The 25,173-nt window shown below is 41.8% G+C and overlaps 1 protein-coding gene across 1 annotated transcript; it reads left to right on the top strand.

Moving 5' to 3' along the window:
- The first annotated feature begins 104 nt into the window (after positions 1 to 104).
- On the top strand, positions 105 to 24,717 carry LOC128705791 (hepatic lectin-like). Its single transcript, XM_053800931.2, has 4 exons — positions 105 to 204; positions 9,723 to 9,773; positions 23,292 to 23,468; positions 24,019 to 24,717. The coding sequence occupies exons 1-4, from the start codon at positions 171 to 173 to the stop codon at positions 24,258 to 24,260; spliced, it is 504 nt and encodes a 167-aa protein (XP_053656906.2). The 5' UTR covers positions 105 to 170; the 3' UTR covers positions 24,261 to 24,717.
- Positions 24,718 to 25,173: the final 456 nt, after the last annotated feature.

Raw genomic sequence — 25,173 nt, 5'->3', positions numbered from 1 at the left:
CATATGTCATGCTACATGCAGGGAAGTGATAATGGGAGTGTATGTGTGTCAGAAGTGAGATAATATGACTGAAGATGGTGGAGATAAGGTTTGTCCCAAGATAATAACCTACCGTCTGGGTATAAATACTGCTTCACTCCACCACCAGCCAGACAACACAACCTGTCACCATGAAAAACTGCTTGTTCTTGTTGTTGCTCCTGGGTAAGTAACGACTGTGGTCTTTATATATATTATGTATGTATATATATTGTATATAATCTACTGTCTTCTAATTATATCTTAGAATCTGTATTGATCAAGCCACAGGATGGCAAAACGTCTACAATAAAGATAACCAGAAGTTGCACGTGTCTTAACTTTTATTATTGCTTACAAATGAAATTAGGGCTTTAAGTTCATGTGTCACTGCTTGTCTATATACTGGTAACGGTTTGGTCCTTGCTGGACACTGCTTACTGGTTTGCTGGTGGTCATCGTTTCCACATTTGTGTCACTGTGTCTTAACATTGGAGATGGTCTGATCTTTGGATGTCACTGTCTTTAGTACTTTTGTGTCTGGTTCATTTATTTTTTTATATATTGACTGTGGTTTGGTACATGACTTTGTATCCTGGTAAAATTTTACTTTCCTATCCCTTTTAAAGTTTTCTAACAATTTCTGGAAGATTTTTTTTTTTTTTATTTTATTTAAAACAATACAATACATTAAATAAATAAAAGAACACAGTATCAGTTCTTCCACAGAATTATAAATTTTCATTGTGGAAATACACTGGACGTTTAACTTTGTACTGACACAAACTGTCCCTCATCCCCTATGCATTATATCCCTTTGCAACTATGTTAATACAAGATGACACAAGATTATACATTACATCAACCAAAATACTTACAATATGCGTTAATTTTTCACTTTTATTTATATTTTATTAATCCTTCATACAGAATTGTACATAAACAGGTACATGTATAACAAAGAAACCAAACACGAATTTTTTTTGTATATTTTATTTAAAAGACATACATAGTACATAAAAGCAAACGACAAATTGCATAGCGAAAACGGTGGTTAAAAAAAATCAATACACACCTCAATTACAACAATAAGTCTTACAATATATATTGCAAAATTCTGCATAGTACATGTACTTTCCAATTAACATATTACATCTGAAAGACACAAATCTGAACAGTAAACAATGACCGCTCCAATCCTTGAAGTAATGACATTATGTCTGGAACACTAAATCTAACCTAAAGACCCCTTGGCAAGTACATCTAATTCCTGATTGTACATCCTGCCACGGAATGTACACCTTACATTCTGAAAACACTACCCCCACTCCTTTATGCGTGTCAAGCCACCTGACACGTAACAATCTTTATATGTAACTTTATATTGTATGAAATACTTGCATTATTCCATATTGAACAATATGATATGTTCAGTATCACTCAATATAATGAGATAATATAAAAATCAATCTACATGATTCATGTACAACATATATCTACTATACACCCAAACATATCACCTTCTCGAGGAAGGTATAATTATATACATATGTTACATACACTTTACAACACAACCAGTGAAACTACAAAAACCTAATCCTATGTCATCCATCAAATACCATACAATATATGTCAACTCAAAGGTAACCTAAACCTACGGGCTCTATAGAGCTCCCATGAAAAAATAATATATAATAAAAACACAAGATGAGTCAAGCTTTTCTAAAAATATTTCGCCCATATCATTAAAACCACTACTAAGATGTAAGTCTGTTAGCACAAAACATAACAGTGCATGACCTTCACACGTCGATAAATACTGAAGCCTTCCTACCACTCGCAATACTTCATGTGTATATATATATTTCACATTCACACAGTGCACCCACATTGTCATTTCATTACACACATACCAATAATTTCGTTGCAGATATATAATATTCCATCACATTACGACGTCTGTCGTCCTTTGTCACTTACATAATTAATAATTAAATTGAAGAACTTGTATCGTTCACAACACACAACCCGCTCATCACACAGTCAAAGGCACTTATGTCTCAGTACTGTATTCATTCTCTTCCACACTAAACCCTTTCACACTATCCTTATCGGGAAGCCAGCCCGCCGCGACCCCTTACCTTACACGTAAATCCCATAAATCCCTCAACCTAAAACTCCGATAGCCCTCAGTAAAAGCATTCTCCCAACTCCCTCCGTAAATTTCCCTATTACGACACTTAGTTCTGTAAAATGTCGCAGCTAACACCTTTATCCTCTCATCCACGCCCACCTCCCTCATGGCCCATGACATATATATAAAATCCGTGACCAAATACGCCACTGCATTCTCCACCATCTTACTCACCCCACCTATATCCAAACTTAAAGCCCGCAACACCTGCAACCCTCCCCCACCCACTAACCTGAACACCTTTCCTAACCAGACCCGCACAACTTCTATACAGTCACAAAAATATACCGCATGAAAAATTGTCTCCATACTTCCACACGCTCTACATTTCCCTCCCTCCCTTATCCTCCTATTGAATAGGACAACCCCAGACGGCAAAATCCCATGTAAAAATCTAAACATTACCTCCCAAACACCCGGTTTTACACGTAATTGTTCTAGACGCGTCCATATTTCGCTCCACGCATACGTAGGGTATGCTCCTTCAACAGCAGCCACCACTGACCTACCTTCCACTCCTTCGAGGACCCGCAATTTAACACACGACGGGTCCCTCACTGTCATTAAAAACCTCAACATGGCCTCACCAACTATTAAATCCCTACCCCCCACCAATGTTGCATAGCCTTACATACTCTCACAAGTCCACTTCCCCTCCCGCCCCCCTCCCCTCCCTCCCCTCTCCCTTATAAAACTTCGTTTTAGATGCACGCTCATTATCCTTTTGTCCAGAGGAATAAGCCCCAGCCCTCCCTGACTGACCGGAAGTGTTAACACCGCTCTACTTAACCATTCGCAGCCCGATCCCCATATAAACCTAAAAAACCCATGTTGTAAACGTTTTACCTCACGTCGCATCAGCGGGTACATGAAAACCACATGCCATAACTTGCTGTACAATAGCACGTTCGCCACTATTACTCTTTGATGCAGCGTTAGTTGCGCCGCCCTCAAACCACCAAGTCTTTTCAATACTCCATCCACTATTCGCACCGAATTCACCTCTTGAGCCGACCGTGTATTTCTCACATAAACTATCCCACATATCAATAGTTGATCCACCACACTCCACCCACCCCCTACCACCTCATCCCCATATGTACTATCCCTTAGGTCCAGAAACATTAATTTTCATCCCTGAAGCCTCCCCAAACACATCCACCACCTTACCCACCCTAAGCAAGTCCCTATTACCTCTCACCAAAACAGTCGTGTCATCCACATAACCTATGATACCAGCCCCCCTCCCCCCGTTCATTACCCTCCCCACCTCTTGCAACACGCCTCCGAACCGGCCTATAAAATGGATCCTATATACACGCAAACAATATTTACAATATTGGGCAACCTTGGCGCAGTCCCCATCGCATCTGTATTTTAACTCCTAGCCTCCCGTTAACCTGCACCCTCATCGACGCCCCCTGATACAATAATTTTGCCCAAGATATTATTTCTTCCCCAAAATCTTGCCAACGCATGAACCTCCATAAAGGTTCCCTTTCCACACTATCATAAGCAGCCTTCCAATCTAACGCCAATACACCCCCATCGCCCAGCTCCCCCCATCTCTATAAATTCTCGAATCATGCCATGCCCTTCATACATTGACCTTCTTGGCACCCCATATTGCCCCCTATCAATTACCTTACCTATCACCCTCTTGATTCTGCTCCCTAATATTCCAGCGAACAACTTATAATCTCCACACATAAGCGAAAGAGCCCGATAATCCATTACCGTTGACTGCTCTCCTTTCGGTACCAACACCACAACGGCCATCCGTTGCTGCTCTCCCATTACCGCAGCCGCCTTAAGTATGTTAAACAACCTTACTTAAAAAAAACCCTCAGAACTCCCCAATTCTTTACGGAAAAATCATTTGGCAGCCCATCTATACCCGGCGCCTTTCCCAAGCTCACCCCTGACAATGCCTGTCAAATCTCACACTCCATAATCGGCCCACTAATGCCTCCCGATCTTGACCATCAAGCTCACACTGCACATACCCTCCCATTTTCCCTAATGCCACTTCACAGATGCCCACGCTTTGCATATATGACTTAATCCAAGCATCCACATATCCACTCATACCCTCCGTCGTTACCAATGCTTGACCCACTCTATACCCTTTCATCCCTACATGTACGTTTAACCCCATCATCTCCATCGTCACTCTCCGCTTTCTCTGGCCCTTTAACACGCAAGCCGACGGCCGATCACCCCATAGCACTTCTTCCAATCCTCCCATAATTCGTGCACCATCAAAACGCTCGTTTTGCAATACCCTAATACTCTCCTTTAAACCCTCAATGTCCTGCACTGGATAGCTTGCTCCTCCTCGTGCATAACAGTAACGCAGCTGCCCTTCAAGATATCTTTGAAACCCATACTTTAACCGATTATATTCCCTCCAACGACAAATATAATATTCTCTGATGCGAGTTTTAGCCACCGAATCCCACCAACTTACCAGAGCATCATCCCCAGGCGCCTCATCCACCAACCGTTCCCACAATTGCACAAAAAGACTGACGACATTCCTCACCCTGCAACAGCTTCACATTTAACTTCCAATAACCTTGACTCCTTCTAGGCAATCCCTCCCATTCGAGGTCCACCAGTACTCCTCTGTGATCCGAAAAAACCGCATCGTCCACCACACGCACTCTGGTCACTATTACTGTTCGGAGCACATACAAGCGATCCAGTCTAGCCGCATATCCATGTCTAACAAAAGTATGTTCTACAACCCCCCCCCAACATCCATTAACCCCACCCCATTTAATAATTCCCCCAAAATCCCCGAACAATACCCTGCCCCTCTAGGTTCCACGTCCTTACGCCTTATCACACAATTCCAATCACCACCAATTACAGCTACACCCTGCAAAGCACGCAAATAATATACTAGGACATCCTTCACAGATTTATTCTTAATACGCACATCTCCCTCTGCCAGACCATACACACACACCAAACTCATCTGTACCCTACCCCACCACCCATCCACACGAATCACCCTCCCCTCCCCACCCTCATAATTCCTCACTACGAACGGGCTAGTTTCCCTTACCAGGATGGTAACTCCTCCTTTCAACCTCATCGCATGCTCCACATACACATTATACCCATTCACCTTCAACTCATAGCCTGGTCTGTAGTTGTGTTCCTGCATGAACACCACATCAACACTATTACGCACCAAATATTCACTAAACCATACACACTTTCTCTCTGATCGCAATCCATTAAAATCGCAATCCATGTCATGCACTTGAAGCCTACAGAGTGGTTTTTCTTCTTGACCCTGGTACTGTCTTGCCACCAGATCGTTTCGTGACACCTCGATCCCTCTTCCCCCCCCCCCTTTAGGAAAGCTCTTAACCAACTCCTGCCCCTTAGGGCCGCTGGGTCCTCTCTGCGTAACTTCCGCCCAGAACTTTTTCCCAGTGCGCTGAGCATACGTGAGCACTTCCTCGGAGTCAGATAGTGCAGCAGCGCGCTTCTGTGACGCTCTCTCTGCTTGCATCATGTCGTCTGTTACAGTGTCCTGGTGGACCTCCACCTCCACTGCTTGCATCATCAAGACATTCATACCACACTGCTCCGACCGCTTATCCTGTTCCACACCCTGATCCACAGCAGGCCCAAGAACTAGGTCTGGACTCCCAACCTGCCCAATACTCTTGTCATCCAATAACACATTTAAAGCCTTGGCTAACGAGTCTTCCACGTCGCTATCACTAGCATCCAGGGTGTTTTCTTCCAACACCTGAGCTACGTTCAATGAAGGGGTTTCTTCCCCACCTCGTCACACCTGCTGACTCCATCTCCTCCGCTCTCTCGACCTCCTCACTCCAGGACCCATCTTGTGTAGGCAGAGTCACATAAGGCAAATCTTGCTCCTCACCCTTCTCTTCTGCTTCATGTCGTTGCCGTTGTTCCATGTTGCCACGTCTCCTTCCACACAGAGCAGCTAGGTGATCATATGACCCACACAGCCGGCGTTGCCCAGCATATGTCACAAACACCTGGGTCCGAAATTCTGGCAGCACTACGTACGACGGAATAGGGTAATGTAACGTCATCTTCACAGAATACGTTCCTTCGGGTATCCCTGCGTATGGCCCAGTAGCCCACCTCCCAACAGTGGCCATATGTACTGTACCATATTTACCAATCGCAAGACGGATGTCAGAATCATCCGCCTCGAAAGGCACATTTCTTATCTTAACCCATGTGTAATGGCGAGATACGTAGTGAAGTCGCACGTCGCAGCGTAGTTAACCGTCAAAGTGACCTCCACCGCCTCATACACACTTACCAAGTTAAACTTGACAAAGATCCTCGTCGTGCCATTCAGCGCTACTCCACATATCTCCTCGTTAGCAATACCATATGTATCTCGTATGATTGCAGGTAGTAGCAGCTCCATAGAAGTTCCTGTCACAGCCCCACGGATAAGCTCAACACAGACTGCATTGATGCGTCTCCGGCTGGCCAGCGCCATGCTGTGAAAATATAACTGCCACCAATCAACGCTAGGGGCAGTAGCAGCGCACGTCCTCACCACTCAAAGGTTGAGAGACGAATGACACGAATTATAAGTAATGGTTCCAGTACTCAATCTACTGGGTTACTACAGTGAGATGAATTAGGTAATATCCACTTTTAATACGCTGAGATTGTTGAAATCATAGTTAGATTTAGGCAGAGCAAACAGGGTTTACAACTGCACAATATATAGTGCGGTGACTCCCCTATTGCGTTGTTAAGTGAAGCGTTTGGATATTCTACATGTCTGGAATGGATTCATCCCTAGGATATATTATTGCTCAGAGTGCATCGATAGTTTTGAAATTCGTATATTCACTAATGCACAAGCACAAACACTAACTTACAACAATGATTCTTTATTGCATCTTAATAAATTCAGAGTTGTTTTCAGACATGAGGACTCTAGAACAAGTGTAAAAAGCAATAATCCTCTAACTAAATACATTGTTTACGATCTTGGTGGTTTGTCGAGAATTGGAACAAGTTAGCAATGTGGAGTCATGATATTAACCATCACGAGCAGGCGCTTATTACTGTTCTCAGAGGACGAATATTTTGTAGAGTCACTGGAAGTTCTCTCCTAAGACTCTTTTGTGAGTGGAGGACTGTTTACAACACTTCTATGCTGGAGGCAGACAATGCATTTTTTGTGCATATTCGAAAATCTTTGCCATCTTAGGTCTGAAATATTTCATTAAAGCTTGTTTGATTCTGTGATCTTTTCCTGGATGTGGTACACCAGAAAAATCATTGATCATTATCATGGCTGCAGGTACTGAGGCACTAGGGATGACTGATGAATGTTACAACAAGGATTCACTTGTCAGGCATGTCGGCACAGCAGCACCTGATTAATTAAAAAGCCATTCACAAGTACTGGTGGTTCTATATGCAGGTTGTCATTCTATTTGACCAAGAACTTGATAACAGGTGACCAGATTTGCTCTCATTGTTGAATTCACTCTTGATCCTAAACTGAGAAGTATTTGTCAATGCTGACAAAGTGATATACCTCGACTTTGTACAGGCGACGACGTTCTGCTTACGAAGAACATTCAGAATTACTGGGCTGAAATTATTGAACGAAAGAGACCACTTAGCTTGCTGCTGAAGTATCTTCCTGTGCTGGCTGTTTGACGATGTCGTGTACAGAAGTTAAATAATAGTGCTGTCTCCTGGGCTCCGCTCGTGTCTATCTCTCCTTTCCCCCCTAGCTAAACTTGCAGGGAAATATTCACTTAAGACCGCTGGTACCAAGAGTTGAATTCGTATAGATGGACGAACATGGCAGTAGTACTGGCTTAACTAGGTCAAAAATGTTTATTACAAAAATTGAGGGAGAACGCCGGAACGAAAAGAGTCAGAGAGGAGTTCTGGAGAGAGAAAAAAAGAGAGAAAGAGAGAGAGAAAGAGAGAGAGAGAGAGAGAAAGAGAGAGGAGGAGAGATAAAAACAGCAGGCAAGGTCGTGCACGAATGAGATGAGAACGACTACAACCAGCGAGTGTGGGCGTCTGACCGAAGCTGAGTGGAAAAGTCATCCAGCTTATGTCATCCACCTAGGGTTATCCATCTTGTGTCATCCACTTAGGGTTAGCCAGCTTGTGTCATCCACCTAGGGTTATCCAGCTTGTGTTATTCATTCAGGATTACCTATCTTGTGTTATCCACTTAGGGTTATCCAGCTTGTGTCATCCAGTTAGGGTTATCCAGCTTGTGTCATCCACCTAGGGTTATCCATCTTGTGTCATCCAGTTAGGGTTATCCATCTTGTGTCATCCGCCTAGGGTTATCCAGCTTGTGTTATTCATTTAGGATTACCTATCTTGTGTTATCCACTTAGGGTTATCCAGCTTGTGTCATCCAGTTAGGGTTATCCAGCTTGTGTCATCCACCTAGGGTTATCCATCTTGTGTCATCCAGTTAGGGTTATCCATCTTGTGTCATCCACCTAGGGTTATCCATCTTGTGCCATCCACCTAGGGTTACCCAGCTTGCGTTATCCACTTAGGATTATCTATCTTGTATTATCCATCTTGTGTCATCCACTTAGGGTTATCCAGCTTGTGTCATCCACCTCGGGTTGTCCAGCTTGTGTTATCCACTTAGAATTATCTATCTTGTGTTATCCACTTAGGGTTATACAGCTTGTGTTATCCACCTAGGGTTATCCATCTTGTGTCATCCAGTTAGGGTTATCCAGCTTGTGTCATCCACCTAGGGCTATCCAGCTTGTGTCATCCACTTACAGTTATCCAGCTTGTGTCATCCACCTAGGGTTATCCATCTTGTGTCATCCACTTAGGGTTATCCAGCTTGTGTCATCCACCTAGGGTTATCCAGCTTGTGTCATCCACTTACAGTTATCCAGCTTGTGTCATCCACCTAGGGTTATCCATCTTGTGTCATCCAGTTAGGGTTATCCATCTTGTGTCATCCAGTTAGGGTTATCCATATTGTGTTATCCACCTAGGGTTATCCAGCTTGTGTCATCCACTTACGGTTATCCAGCCTGTGTCATCGAAGTAGTGTTATTCAGCTAGAGTATTCCAGTTACAGTCAACCAGCCATGCTCTTCCAGCTAGAAACTTCCAGTTACGATAATCCAGCTGGGGTCATCCAGCTAGGGTCATCCAGCTAGTGCCTTCCAGCTGGGGTCATCCAGCAAGGGTCATCCAGTTAGGGACTTCCAGCTAGTCTTCCAGCTAGGGTCTTCCAGCAAGGGTCATCCAGTTAGGGACTTCCAGCTAGTCTTCCAGCTAGGGTCTTCCAGCAAGGGTCATCCAGTTAGGGACTTCCAGATAGTCTTCCAGCTGGGGTCATCCTGCTAGGGTCATCCAGCTAGTGCCTTCCAGCTAGTCTTCCAGCTAGGGTCTTCCAGCTAGGGTCATGGAGACAGGATCAACTAGTCAGTGTTACTAAGGCTTTCTTCACTAAATTGCTGTTTTTTCACAGGAGCTTCTGCCAGTTGCTTCAAGCTGCCGCAGAAGTTTATAATGAAAGGCGGTGAGTATTATCTTTAATTAATTTCTCACATTTATTCTTTAAAACACCAATAATGTACTTAGAGCTTCCAGTTGATCTTCAATTCTTTCTATTTATCACATCTTCTAGATATTCAAAATTCAGCCATGAGTAATAATTTACTTCTAAAGAATCATAATATATTGTTTCTTTTATTTCTGTTTTATTCATATACCTTATCATACATGGCACTATATTACTTTGTACTCTCTGGCACTATATTACCTTGTACTCTCTGGCACTATATTACCTTTTACTCTCTGGCACTATATTACCTTTTACTCTCTGGCACTATATTACCTTGTACTCTCTGGCACTATATTACCTTTTACTCTCTGGCACTATATTACCTTGTACTCTCTGGCACTATATTACCTTGTACTCTCTGGCACTATATTACCTTGTACTCTCTGTAACATGATGGTTCATGACATGTGTCCTGGCTACCGTACACAACTTTCTTCTTCATACATCTGGTGACCCTCAGAAATCGTTATTCGCTCAGTCCTTCGGTGTACGACTCCTATCCTTTCCTATTCTGTGTACGACTGATATTGTTCAAGATTTAAAAACGTTGTATTTTGCTGCTATTTTCTCCCTGTGGTGTGGCCCTTTGTCCATCTTCATATACTTGTCCAGTTCTCCTGATGGAAGATAGACTATATATTACCTCCACTGCTGCCTTGGATTTCCTAATGTTAAAGTTTCTGGTGTGTCTAAAGTTTCTGGTGTGTCTAAAGTTCCTGAAGGTTTAAAAAAAAATTAAACTTTCCCAGCACTGTCTTCATTTTCTCAGATTTTCATTGATTGTTATTCATCAGTGTCATATTTCCTCCTCTGTTCATTTCCTTTAGTTTATATATTGCATCTCTCAGTGATTGATTTGGCGCCGCAGGGGCGATGACCCCCGAAACACCCTCCAGGTACACTCCTAGTAGACTCCTGGTAGACTCCAGGTAGACAACATCCATGAGCGAGGTAAAAGAAGAGGAACATTATGGCTCGTTTTTGTATGAGGTAAAATAGAATCATGAGGTAAAAACGACCAGGTAAAATGTAGTTCAATGACCAGGAAAGTACACGTACTGTGTATACAAACGCGCACGAGCACACACATACAAAAAAAAAAAAAACACGCGCACAGGGTCAGAAGCTGTGACTTGACGCTAGCAACCACATCTAGGTGAGCACATACGCACGAATGCACATGCACACACACACACACACAAACCTGCGCACATTAGGCCTATATTTTGGTTTGCAACACCAGTATGGAACCCACACCTGGTCAAACACGCCAAGAAATTATAGAACGTGCATAGGTTTGCAATGAGAATAGTTCCGGAGCTATGGGGCATATCGTACGAGGAGAGGTTAAGGGAAATCGACCTGACGTCACCGAAGGATAGGAGAGATAGGGAAGATATATAAAATATTGAGAGGTATAGACAAGGTGGACAGAGACAGGATGTTTCAGAATGGGACACAGCAACAAGGGGACACAGTTGGAAGTTGAAGACTCAGATGAATCACAGGGATGTTAAGAAGTATTTCTTCAGTAATAGAGTTGTCAGGAAGTGGTGTAGTCTGGAGAGTGCAGTGGAGGCAGGATCTATACATAGCTTTAAGAAGAGGTACGAAAAGGCTCATGGAGCAGGGAGAGAGTTAATCTAGTAGCTACCAGTGAAGAGACGGGATCAGGAGCCATGAATCGATCCCTGCAACCACAATTAGGTGAGTACACACATACACAGATACACAAATGCAAACACAGACAACGTGAAAATAACAATACAAAAGGACGAGGATCAGGAAACACTACAAGGTGATCTGGACAGGTTGCAAGACTGGTCCCAAAATGGCTCCTGAAGTTTAACCCCACCAAGTGCAAAGTTATGAAGTTTGGGGAAGGACAAAGAAGACACCAGACGGAGTACAGGCTCCGGGGGGGCAAAGGATGCAAACCTCATTCGAGGAGATAAGTAAGACACATGTACAACAGTTTGGTGACTATTCTGAAACTTTTCGCCTACACAGAAGGCTTCTTCAGTCGATTGCAGAGGCAGCAGCGATGTAAAGACGGTGTAATCAGTCCATCACCCTCAAAGACGTAGTTGTGAGGTGGTCAGTACCTCAACCTGGAGAAGAGTCCTACTCTACAGTCTTGAACAATGTGTAACAATGTGAAGATAAGGGACTGACCACCTCAAAACTACGCCTCCGAGGGTGATGAATTGATTACATCGTCGTTACATCTCTAATGCTTACGTTACCTCTGCATGCGAATTAAGAAGCGAAAGAGGCGAAACGTTTCTGAATAAAGGTACCTAACTGTTGCACATGCTTTTCCTTATCAACTCCTCATTATTATATACCATTATTATACTCTCACTCAAGGAGAGAACCTTGGGGTAAGTATCATACCGAGCATATCATCTGAGGCGCACATCAACCAGATAACTGCGGCAGCAAATGCATATTTGGCAAATCTATGAATGGCTTTTCGACATCTAAATAAGGAGTCATTCACAACATTGTACAGAGTGTGTACAATCGACCCCACACCAGGTCAAGAAATTGAAGAAAGTGCACAACTTGCTGATAATGAGGGTAGAGAAAGAAACTGGGGAAGTGAGAAATTGGAACTGGGACTACAGAAAGGAGGAGAATAGTAAGGCTATATACAGGCAATAAATTTTCTGATTATTATTATGATTATGGGGAGCGCTAAATCCGTAGGATTATACAGCGCATGTGGTGGGGGGGGGATCGAAGGTATTCAGGATCAATTCAGGGAACCGGAGCACAGATCCAATTCCCTAGATCAAGAGCCCCTCACCAGCGTCAAATTTTCTGAAAGAAGTAAAACTGGGTAAAACTGTACAAAACGGTACATGAAGAAATTATAAATCAGACACTTTTTATAATATTTGGGTATTTTATTCTGGAAACGTTTCGTCTCACTTATCAACGTTTCAGTTTTGAAAACCATTTATTCACACGAAGAATTTAAATTATAGAAATAGAGCCCATGGTTTAATCGGGAATGGAGATTATTATTATTATTATAATCAAAAAGAAGCGCTAAGCCACAAGGGCTATACAGCGCGGGAATGGAGAGATTCTAAATGAAGTCGCGATGAGGCTTGGTAGAAAATTTAGGGCAAATATATCAGGAGGATTTGGACAAATTAATGCCATGATTTAAAAAGTGGCAGATGAAGTTCAATGTGGACTAGTGTAAAGTCCTAGTCCTTGGGAATGAATTTTTTTTTTTTTATTCGCCGGTATTCTCCCGGCCCGGGTCTTTTCCAAGTAGTGGTGACCCGGCCTTGGCTCCCTATCTGGGGAGTGTCTCGAGACCTAAGTCTCCCATGGGAGGAGGTACAAGTACCTCCTCATCTTTGGGACCAACTGTCCCCAGACCTAGCCACATTCCCCGCCCTCACGGGGCTCGTAGGGAGAAGCTAGGCCTCTGGTCTGCCATCTATCCCGCCCCAAAGGGGCTCGTGGGGATGGCAGTCTTGTGAGCTGCAGGTGGTAGCAAGCTCAGGCCTTAATGGGAATGAAAATAACCATTATTGTCTCTGTAACTTTGATAAATAATAATCTTTGTTACCATTTACTTGTATGTATGTAATGAGATTCATCCAGGTAAATGTAATTTTCCACAATAATATAACTATATATATTTACGTGGGAATATAGCCATAAACTCAAATAACCCTCGTAGTTATAAACTAGTTGATGTACAGCTTGGTCATACACAATGTGATAAAGGCCTGGGAGTCATTATAAGCAGTAATCATAAGTACGATCATCGTAAGTAGTATTTAGATAGATTTCCTCAGTCGAGATTAGACAGATGTTCCCCTAAGTCCATTATAATCGGGAAACGAAAATCTGGGACTTTTACTGTTTTATTCTTATTCTCATACTTCCAGGTAATATTACAAGTAATGTGTGATCACTTGCACCAAACTCTTCAGTCATCCCTATAATATTTACGAGGTTTTCTTTATTTGACAAAGACGGCTCTGGTGGCCTGGTGGCCAACGCTCTCGCATCACGCGGCGAGGGTCTGGGTTCGATTCCCAGCCAGAGTAGAAACATTGGACGTGTTTCTTTCCACCTGTTGTCTATGTTCCCCATCAGTAAAATGGGTACCTGGGTGTTAGTCGACTGGTGTGGGTCGCATCCTGGGACACTGACCTAATTTGCCCGAAATGTTCCGAAATGCGGAGCATAACAAGGGACTTTCTATATAGTAGTATGTCATTGTTGTCAGCTAGGACTGTATACCTTGTACATGTACTTGTAGTAAATAAAGATATTATATTATATTATTATATTATATTATATTATATATTTTATTATATTAATGATAGGCTGTTGTACACTGTTTCAGAAAGCAGTCGTGAACTACTTCCACAAAGTCACTAGAGTGATTTTCCTCTAACAGCTGGTCTGTTTCTGGTTTTGTAACATAAAGTTGTGATAAGAATTCGAGATCACAAACAAAATAGATAAAATTAAACATCTTTACTTGTAAAGGTATTTGCATTATTATTATAATCAAGGGGAAGCGTTAAACCCGTAGGATTATACAGCCCTTGTGGAGGGATGTGGGAAGTATTCAGATTTAATTCAGGGAACTGGAGCACAGATCCAGTTCCCTAGATCAAGAGCCTCTCGCCAGCATCAAGGAACCTTCCTTGAGGGGAGAGTTATTTTGAGGTAAATATTTGACATAAATAAAGAGTGAAGCTCCTACACTTATCTTGATATGTCTTCAATAACTAATATTCTCAAATACCGACTAATAAATGTCTTGAAAAGATTAAAGAATATGAATAATGCAATAATTGTGGAAAATATATTGTATATTTTCCGAAAATAGTGTATTTGTATGTAAATTTATAAAATATATTGTATTTAATAAAAATTATATTATAAAAAATGGGCAGCTCGGCGCCTGCGGTGACGAGCAGGGAGAGTCGCCATGTTTTTTTGAATGAGCCAAGAAAACGTTAGTGAAAATAAGAAGAATTTTCGTCGTTCTAGAGGTTATATTGGGCTTACACCTCTCAAATAGGAGCCGATATTGTTGGAATTGCAGTCCTGCATAACGAGAGAATCAGGCGACTGGACAGGACTCCGTAATTAGATGAAAACAGGATATTACCCCCAGATAAGTCATGTCTATATACTTATGTTCATAGTTCTGGTTTCTTTTTCTGTCTCATAAACATGCTAGATAACAGGGATATCTTGCTACCCCTACCTACACTTTGGTCACACTTCACAGACACGCACATGCATATATATACATACATACATCTAGGTTTTTCTCCTTTTTCTAAATAGCTCTTGTTCTTCTTTATTTCTTCTATTGTCCATGGGGAAGTGGAAAAGAATCTTTCCTCCGTAAGCCATGCGTGTCGTATGAGGCGACTAAAATGCCGGGAGCAAGGGGCTAGTAACCCCTTCTCCTGTAGACATTTACTAAAAAAAGAGAAGAAAAACATTATAAAACTGGGATGCTTGAATGTGCGTGGATGTAGTGCAGATGACAAGAAACAGATGATTGCTGATGTTATGAATGAAAAGAAGTTGGATGTCCTGGCCCTAAGCGAAACAAAGCTGAAGGGGGTAGGGGAGTTTCGGTGGGGGGAAATAAATGGGATTAAATCTGAAGTATCTGAGAGAGTTAGAGCAAAGGAAGGGGTAGCAGTAATGTTGAAGGAACAGTTATGGAAGGAGAAAAGAGAATATGAATGTGTAAATTCAAGAATTATGTGGATTAAAGTAAAGGTTGGATGCGAAAAGTTGGTCATAATAAGCGTGTATGCACCTGGAGAAGAGAGGAATGTAGAGGAGAGAGAGAGATTTTGGGAGATGCTAAATGAATGTATAGGAGCCTTTGAACCAAGTGAGAGAGTAATTGTGGTAGGGGATCTCAATGTTAAAGTAGGAGAAACTTTTAGAGAGGGTGTGGTAGGTAAGTTTGGGGTGCCAGGTGTAAATGATAATGGGAGCCCTTTGATTGAACTTTGTATAGAAAGGGGTTTAGTTATAGGTAACACATATTTTAAGAAAAAGAGGATAAATAAGTATACAAGATATGATGTAGGGCGAAATGACAGTAGTTTGCTGGATTATGTATTGGTAGATAAAAGACTGTTGAGTAGACCTCAGGATGTACATGTTTATAGAGGGGCCACAGATATGTCAGATCACTTTCTAGTTGTAGCTACACTGAGAGTAAAAGGTAGATGGAATACAAGGAGAATAGAAGCATCAGGGAAGAGAGAGGTGAAGGTTTATAAACTAAAAGAGGAGGCAGTTAGGGTAAGATATAAACAGCTATTGGAGGATAGATGGGCTAATGAGAGCATAGGCAATGGGGTCGAAGAGGTACGGGGAGGTTTAAAAATGTAGTGTTAGAGTATTCAGCAGAAGCTTGTGGTTACAGGAAAGTGGGTGCGAGAGGGAAGAGGAGCGATTGGTGGAATGATGATGTAAAGAGAGTAGTAAGGGAGAAAAAGTTAGCATATGAGAAGTTTTTACAAAGTAGAGGTGATGCAAGGAGGGAAGAGTATATGGAGAAAAAGAGAGAGGTTAAGAGAGTGGTGAAGCAATGTAAAAAGAGAGCAAATGAGAGAGTGGGTGAGATGTTATCAACAAATTTTGTTGAAAATAAGAAAAAGTTTTGGAGTGAGATTAACAAGTTAAGGAAGCCAAGAGAACAAATGGATTTGTCAGTTAAAAATAGGAGAGGAGAGTTATTAAATGGAGAGTTAGAGGTATTGGGAAGATGGAGGGAATATTTTGAGGAATTTTTAAATGTTGATGAAGATAGGGAAGCTGTGATTTCGTGTATAGGGCAAGGAGGAATAACATCTTGTAGGAGTGAGGAAGAGCCAGTTGAGAGTGTGGGGGAAGTTCGTGAGGCAGTAGGTAAAATGAAAGGGGGTACGGCAGCCGGGATTGAAGGGATAAAGATAGAAATGTTAAAAGCAGATGGGGATATAGTTTTGGAGTGGTTGGTGCAATTATTTAATAAATGTATGGAAGAGGGTAAGGTACCTAGGGATTGGCAGAGAGCATGCATAGTTCCTTTGTATAAAGGCAAAGTGGACAAAAGAGAGTGCAAAAATTATAGGGGGATAAGTCTGTTGAGTATACCTGGTAAAGTGTATGGTAGAGTTATTATTGAAAGAATTAAGAGTAAGAAGGGGAATAGGATAACAGATGAACAAGGAGATTTTAGAAAAGGTAGGGGGGTGTGTGGACCAGGTGTTTACAGTGAAACATATAAGTGAACAGTATTTAGATAAGGCTAAAGAGGTCTTTGTTGCATTTATGGATTTGGAAAAGGCGTATGACAGGGTGGATAGGGGGCAATGTGGCAGATGTTGCAAGTGTATGGTATAGGAGGTAGGTTACTGAAAGCAGTGAAGAGTTTTTACGAGGATAGTGAGGCTCAAGTTAGAGTATGTAAGAAAGAGGGAAATTATTTTCCAGTAAAAGTAGGCCTTAGACAAGGATGTGTGATGTCACCGGGTTGTTTGTTATATTTTTAGATGAGGTTGTAAGAGAAGTAAATGCGAGGGTCTTGGCAAGAGGCGTGGAGTTAAAAGATAAAGAATCACACATAAAGTGGGAGTCACTGTTGCTCTTTGCTGATGACACTGTGCTCTTGGGAGATTCTGAAGAGAAGTTGCAGAGATTGGTGGATGAATTTGGTAGGGTGTACAAAAGAAGAAAATTAAAGGTGAATACAGGAAAGAGTAAGGTTATGAGGATAACAAAAAGATTAGGTGATGAAAGATTGGATATCAGATTGGAGGGAGAGAGTATGGAGGAGGTGAATGTATTCAGATATTTGGGAGTGGACGTGTCAGCGGATGGGTCTATGAAAGATAAGATGAATCATAGAATTGATGAGGGGAAAAGGGTGAGTGGTGCACTTAGAAGTCTGAGGAGACAAAGAACTTTGTCCTTGGAGGCAAAGAGGGGAATGTATGAGAGTATAGTTTTACCAACGCTCTTATATGGGTGTGAAGTATGGGTGATGAATGTTGCAGCGAGGAGAAGGCTGGAGGCAGTGGAGATGTCATGTCTGAGGGCAATGTGTGGTGTGAATATAATGCAGAGAATTCGTAGTTTGGAAGTTAGGAGGAGGTGCGGGATTACCAAAACTGTTGTCCAGAGGGCTGAGGAAGGGTTGTTGAGCTGGTTCGGACATGTAGAGAGAATGGAGCGAAACAGAGTGACTTCAAGAGTGTATCAGTTTGTAGTGGAAGGAAGGCGGGGTAGGGGTCGGCCTAGGAAAGGTTGGAGGGAGGGGGTAAAGGAGGTTTTGTGTGCGAGGGGCTTGGACTTACAGCAGGCATGCGTGAGCATGTTTGATAGGAGTGAATGGAGACAAATGGTTTTTAATACTTGACGTGCTGTTGGAGTGTGAGCAAAGTAACATTTATGAAGGGGTTCAGGGAAACCGGCAGGCCGGACTAGAGTCCTGGAGATGGGAAGTACAGTGCCTGCACTCTGAAGGAGGGGTGTTAATGTTGCAGTTTAAAAACTGTAGTGTAAAGCACCCTTCTGGCAAGACAGTGATGGAGTGAATGATGGTGAAAGTTTTTCTTTTTCGGGCCACCCTGCCTTGGTGGGAATCGGCCAGTGTGATAATAAAAAAAAATAATTCTGGCCAGTATTATTATCAGAAATGTAGACAGGGGGGTTTTTGAGTATGATACACAGTAATCTCCAGATAAATTGGTGAGTGTTATGAGTATAAATTCTCCTTATGTTATATAAATGTGTATATGTAATCATTTATTAATTTTAATATACAGTCCACAAAAATTATAATAATTTTACCAGAATTCCTGGTGTGCATGTACATTTCATTTGCAATTAATATAGGTCTAGAGTAACTTGTGGAGAGATAGATGGTAGGTATCGAAGGGGGACATTTTTGCGACCTAGGTGTCCTAAAAATTCCTACTTGTCTCTGAATCTTTGATAAATAATAATTATCTTTGTTACCATTTACTTGTATGTATTATTATTATTATTATTATTATTATTATTAAAGATTAGCCGGTATTCTCCCGGCCCGGGCCTTTTCCAAGTGGTGGCCCGGCCTTGGCTCCCTCTTTAGGGAGTGTCTGAGAGCTAAGTCTCCCATGGGAGGAGGCACAAGTACCTCCTCATCTTTGGGACCAACTGTCCCCAGGCCTAGCCACAAGCTAGGCCTCTCTGGTCTGCCATTCCCGGCCCAAGGGGGCAATGTATGTAATGAGATTCATCCAGGTAAATGTAATTTTCCACAATAATATAACTATATATAATTATGTGGGAATATAGCCATAAACTCAAATTCAGTAATGTCCCCGTAATACTCTGCTTAGACTTATATCGACAGCAACTTGGTGTAAGTCTAAATGACAAACAGTACATCCCGTCTCACCTACAGAGACGCACTATACACGAACCAGTGTTAACACAAAAGAGGTCTACGTGAATCAACAGCCAGAGAGAGAATGCTTGATGTGACTCCTGAGAGGGGCAATGAGGTAATTGAGTGAGGCAAACCCAACAGCCCCAACATTGTGTGTGATCACGTGACTCACAGCTACCCCAGTGACTGAAACAAGTGGACAAAGGGTTAAAAGCAGAGAGCCAGTCGTAATTCAGTCACTGAGTATAACTAAGCACATCCCACCTGCTTACATAAACTATGTCAAATAATATAAAGAAAGATAATTTCATTTTAGCTATTAATGAAAACATCTCCAGTATAAAATTATATGATAATTAGATATCTATATGTAGAATATTAAATATATACAGAATATACATTGCATCCTGTTCACGGGGCAGAGCAGTAACTAATCCATCTATTTTTATCCTCGTTTTTTATGCACTAATTTATACTTTCTCGTACATATAATGCCACTCCACCCCTCTTCCCATTATTTCTATGTACATGGAACACAGAAGATGGTCAAGTTGTGTACAAATGTTTCTGCAATGTATTTACAGTGTTTGTCCAGCTAGCAGTTAATACCACTTACCATGCACCTATACCTGCTAATCAGGTCCTCACTCTTACGTCTACCAACATCATTGCCACCAGCATAGAGACAGATAATGGGATTGCTCCCATTACCTTCCATGATGTTTTCCAGATGGCTAACAATATCCTCCATCCCAGCTCTAGGAAAACACACCCTCTGCCTCCTCTTCCTATCTCTAAGACAAAATTTAACCTGACTGTCCCCAACTGAAACCCTGTTTTTACCTTCATTGGCAGTGTTTCTCATAACCGCAGTCTTAGTTGCTATGTCATAGAAAATCGATTCATACTCATTGTTAACACAGAGAAAGAATTTCTGGTCTCCAAAGCAGTATCCTGGACTTTTCTTAGGTTCAGCTTCATCTCATTCATTATAAACAGCATCCAATCAGTGGTGTGATCATCAGTGCAGCTCTTCTCAATGGCGTTGCTTTGAATATAATAATCCTTGCACCTACAGTAGTGTGCAAATTAATTGGGACAGGAGTAAATTTTGTGATTATCTCATAATTTGTCTTAACCTGGCCCTCTTCTTTTTGGAAGTGTACTACCTACTTCTGGCAACCATCCAGCTGTAGTGCTACCTGCAACTCTAGTCAGTGCTACAACTGCTGTTGTTCTCTAAGGCTATTCCTGCAAGCGTGGTCTGTGAGGAAATGTAGTTTCACCAAATTCTCCCCTTCACTTCATGATTACTGCTGAAATTCACGATGGATGATACACCTAGGAAGCGTGCAAATATCGTAGCTCTTAGAAAACATGCTGATTTGATTATATATCAGACAGATAGCCCCCAAAAAATAAGCCTAGCAAAGTCAACTGTTGGGCAAATCCTGAAGAGAGCTGACGACACTGGTGATCGTAGAGAGCTGCATCAAGGAAGATGTAGAAAAAAACGCAAGACAACACACCATGACAAGGTTATCATAAGAAATGATGTGAAGGATCCCAAGAAAATCAGCAAAGATCTACAGAGAGATTTGACTTCATCTGGTGTAAATGTTGATTCTTTGACTGCTCGACAAAGGCTCCTTGAAGCTGTCAGAACTGCAAGAAAGGCAAAGGCTCCTTGAAGCTGTCAGAACTGCAAGAAAGGCAAAGGCTCCTTGAAGCTGTCAGAACTGCAAGAAAGGCAAAGGCTCCTTGAAGCTGTCAGAACTGCAAGAAAGGCAAAGGCTCCTTGAAGCCGTCAGAACTGCAAGAAAGGCAAAGGCTCCTTGAAGCTGTCAGAACTGCAAGAAAGGCAAAGGCTCCTTGAAGCCGTCAGAACTGCAAGAAAGGCAAAGGCTCCTTGAAGCTGGCAGAACTGCAAGAAAGGCAAAGGCTCCTTGAAGCCGTCAGAACTGCAAGAAAGGCAAAGGCTCCTTGAAGCTGTCAGAACTGCAAGAAAGGCAAAGGCTCCTTGAAGCCGTCAGAACTGCAAGAAAGGCAAAGGCTCCTTGAAGCCGTCAGAACTGCAAGAAAGGCAAAGGCTCCTTGAAGCTGTCAGAACTGCAAGAAAGGCGGTAAAGAAGCAATTATGAAGAAGCTGCTATGAAGAAATACGGCTTCGGGGAGCACTCGTTCATAAGAAATGGACAACAGATAAAGGGAGAAAAGTTATATTTTCAGATAAAGCGCATTTTGAACCACATGAGTATAGATCAGTGGTAGTGAGATGGTGCAAAGGCAAACCTCTTTGGCGTGACATTCAGCAAGTGCCAAAACACCAAGTTAAGACGTTATGGGGTAGTTTTACTCCAAAAAACCCTGGGCGGCTTGTTATTGTTGAGGGAACGATGAACAGTAATATATGGTTTAGAAAGACACGTAAGCAAACACTATAACATATTTATTAGAAAACGTTTCGGTCCTGGAACCTTGATCAAGATTCCAGGACCGAAACGTTTTCTAATAAATATGTTATAGTGTTTGCTTACGTGTCTTTCTAAACCAACTTGTCGGTATTTATTACCAAGGTTTATACCAACAGTAATATATATAAGGCAATCCTGGCAACTATCTGCTTCCTATTGTGGATAGAGACTTTCCTAATGGAGAAAGCATTTTCTAGCAGGATAATACTACATTCACACTTTCAGAAATATGCTGACATTCTTTGAAGAGAGTGGGCTAAGCGTTCTAAATTGGCCTGGCAACTATCCTGACCTCAACCCAATTGAGAATCCATGGCAAATAACCAAACGCAGGGTCGCAAAACAGGACTGTCAACTGTGGAGAAGCTAATTACTTGTGTTATTAGGACCTGGTATCACGACGAAGAACTTGCCAAAATGTATTCAACATTGGTCAGTTCTATGTCAAAGTGTGTAACAAAGCTTATAAAAGCAAAGAGTAGTCATATATCTTATGAAATCATTGCCTTGTATTTTTCAAATTAATATTAATTTTCCAATATGCACACTATTGTACCTTTCAGCCGTTGAATCTCTCTTCTAGCTCCCTCTATATTACGAAAACATGTGTAGTCTAGTGACCTGAACATCTTGGTGAGGCACAATAACCAAGGCAGAAATGAGGAACGAGCAAAAGGCAGCAGAGAGTAAATGCTTATTTGTCAATCACAAAACAGCAAGCAATGCATGTGGAATATGTACAGAGGATATGTACTGTATGGCAATGCAAGCAAGAGACACGGTGAGAACCATCTTCGACCAGGCTTGAGGCAAGTCTGCCAATGTTGATTCAAGAGTGTCCCCACATCGCTTGACAACTTTGGCGGTTTTCCTTGTCATTGACTGGTTGAACCAAGGTGCTGGCATAACATAAGAACATAAGAACATAAAAAAGAAGGAACACTGCAACAGGCCTACTGACCCATGCGGAGCAGGTCCATGTCACCCCCCCGGATTAGACCAATACCCCCCCCCCGGATTAGCCCAATGACCCACCCAGTCTGATCATCTCCACTCAAGGATGGAGCACTGCACCAGACCCAGCAGCACAAGCTAGTCAGGTCCAACTCACACCCACCCACACCCACTCATGTATTTATCTAACCTATTTTTAAAACTACACAACGTTCTAGCCTGAATAACTGTACTCGGGAGTTTGCTCCACTCATCCACAACTCTATTACCAAACCAGTGCTTTCCTATATCCTTTCTGAATTTGACAAGGGGAGCCCCTTATTACCCGGTTTGCTGGTCAGGAGGACATACCTATATGGGTGAGTGACATACGCCGAATTAATTGTAACATACTCTTTGCATGCCACACTCTAACTCTGCCTTAACCTGGAGATACAGTTGTTCAAATTCAAAGGAAGTCAACATAACAATCTCAGTTAGCTAAGAATGGAGAACACAATGGACACGTCTTCACACGATACATATCACTTCGCCCTTTGGGTAAATAACGTTATATGAAAAGTTGCGTTCATTGGCACTAATCTATCTCTTTGTGTTATACAGAAGTCAGCTGTGAGTCACCTTACCAGGAAGTGGGAGGACGGTGCATGTTTGTTGACTTTTTGAACAAGGGAACGTGGAACGATATGCGTAACCACTGTAAGAGTCTTGGCGGCGACTTAGTTAAGCTGAATGACCCAGCGGTATACAACGCTCTCATTCTTCATATTCACGGCAGTGGTATGTAGTAATTAACAATATTAAGTTATACGATTCTTCTACTAGTAAAGGTGAATTCCTTTCAAAATGTCATAGTATTCGATTCACAAATAAAAGGATCAGTGTTGAATTCTGAGCAGACAAATCTTCCGCCTGTTGGCCCTGGTCACCCTCCTGCTAGTCGACTATACCAGGTCATACACTGGGGTTGGTAGTATTACTCAGATCTGGGTGGGCTTTGACTTGTTATGATGTACAGTAAACAGAAATTTTCTCATGAAGATTATAGTAGTAGACAATACATCGAGAAGCGTGTAGCTGCCAGTGTATACACGCTAATTTTCTTTTATTTCTATTCTAATACTTGAAGCATCATTTCCGAGAAGAGTACCAGGTAACCACAATGACTGTGATAGGTTTTTAAACCATGTAAGCCAACCCCCTAACTTTTTTATATATTTTTAAGAGTATTTTAGATTGCGTATTGCATTACACTAATTTTTAATGAAAAGTTGAAACAATTTAATAAAAAAAGTAAAAATAATAACGAGGATCATTTTTCCCATTCCAGGTTTCCCTCTAGTTTATTACTGGATCGGCGGCACAGACGAGGGACACGAAGGACTGTGGGTGTGGATAGACCAAGAACCTATACAGATGGGAACACCTTACTGGGCAAATGCTGGCTGTGATAACGACCAGATGCCAAATGGTGGAACAGGACAAAATTGTTTAGCGCTTGATTATGTTTTTAATATGTATTTTAATGATTTGGGCTGTTCGACGGAAGGATATGTTATCTGTGAACAATAAGACCATTACAAGTCAACCCCAATTTACTTGTGTAGTCGAATGTTATTATATGAATATTTGGGAAGAAATTGCTTGTGAATTTGAAAATAGTATACAGTACCGAAATGTTGATAAGTCAGACACTTGTGCAACAGTTAGGTATCTTTATTCCGAAACGTTGCGCCTACACAGTAGGCTTCTTCAGTCGAGTAGAGATGAGTCTGCAGAAGTGAAGACGATGTAATCGTCGATTACCCTTGAAGTCGTAGTTATGAGGTGGTCAATCCCTCAGCCTGGAAGAAGGGTTTTGTTCCATAGTCTGGAACATTGTTCGGCTAAAGAAGTCTACTGTGTAGGCAAAACATTTTGGAAAAAAGATATCTAACTGTTGCACATGTGTCTTACTTATCAAACTGCTTGTGTACATTTGACATTTGTCAAAACAGACAAGTGATAAAATAAAGACTAAAGAAACTTATTGTGTATATCAATAGCATATATCTTTACACAATGTTCATATTACAAACCATACCACGGATGGGGTTTGAACTCGCCGTCAGAGAGTCTCAAAACTTCAGACCGTCGCGTTAGCCACGTGTGGTATGGATTGTTTGCAATCGTGTCATTACGATTTCGTGAGTCATATTCATATTACTTTTGTATACTGGCATACTCCATTTAACATTAATAATATGGAATATGGCGCTATGTGATAAATGGATTAAAACCGACAAGTTGAAGATTGAGACACTTATGCAACGTATGGGAATCTTGACTAAAGAAACTTTTCGCCACACAGTGACTTCATCAGTCCAATACAAAGCAGAAATAAAAGGACACAAGTGCAACTAATGTGACATTTTATTGTGGCAACGTTTCGCTCTTCAGGAGCTTTGTCAAGCCGTTACAAACAGTACATGGACACAGAGGGTAT

Source organism: Cherax quadricarinatus, chromosome 3, assembly GCF_038502225.1.
Source record: "Cherax quadricarinatus isolate ZL_2023a chromosome 3, ASM3850222v1, whole genome shotgun sequence".
NCBI lineage: Eukaryota > Metazoa > Arthropoda > Malacostraca > Decapoda > Parastacidae > Cherax > Cherax quadricarinatus.
The sequence above is the reverse complement of the archived record's forward strand: the minus strand, read 5'-3'. Positions and strand labels throughout refer to the sequence as shown.

What these genes read in the sequence shown, in the direction of transcription:
- LOC128705791 (XM_053800931.2), top strand. Translation starts at nt 171, where the DNA reads ATGAAAAACTGCTTGTTCTTGTTGTTGCTCCTGG. An exon ending in GTTCTTGTTGTTGCTCCTGG is followed by an intron (nt 205 to 9,722) that starts GTAAGTAACGAC and finishes GTTTTTTCACAG; the next exon opens with GAGCTTCTGCCAGTTGCTTC. An exon ending in TCTTCATATTCACGGCAGTG is followed by an intron (nt 23,469 to 24,018) that starts GTATGTAGTAAT and finishes TTCCCATTCCAG; the next exon opens with GTTTCCCTCTAGTTTATTAC.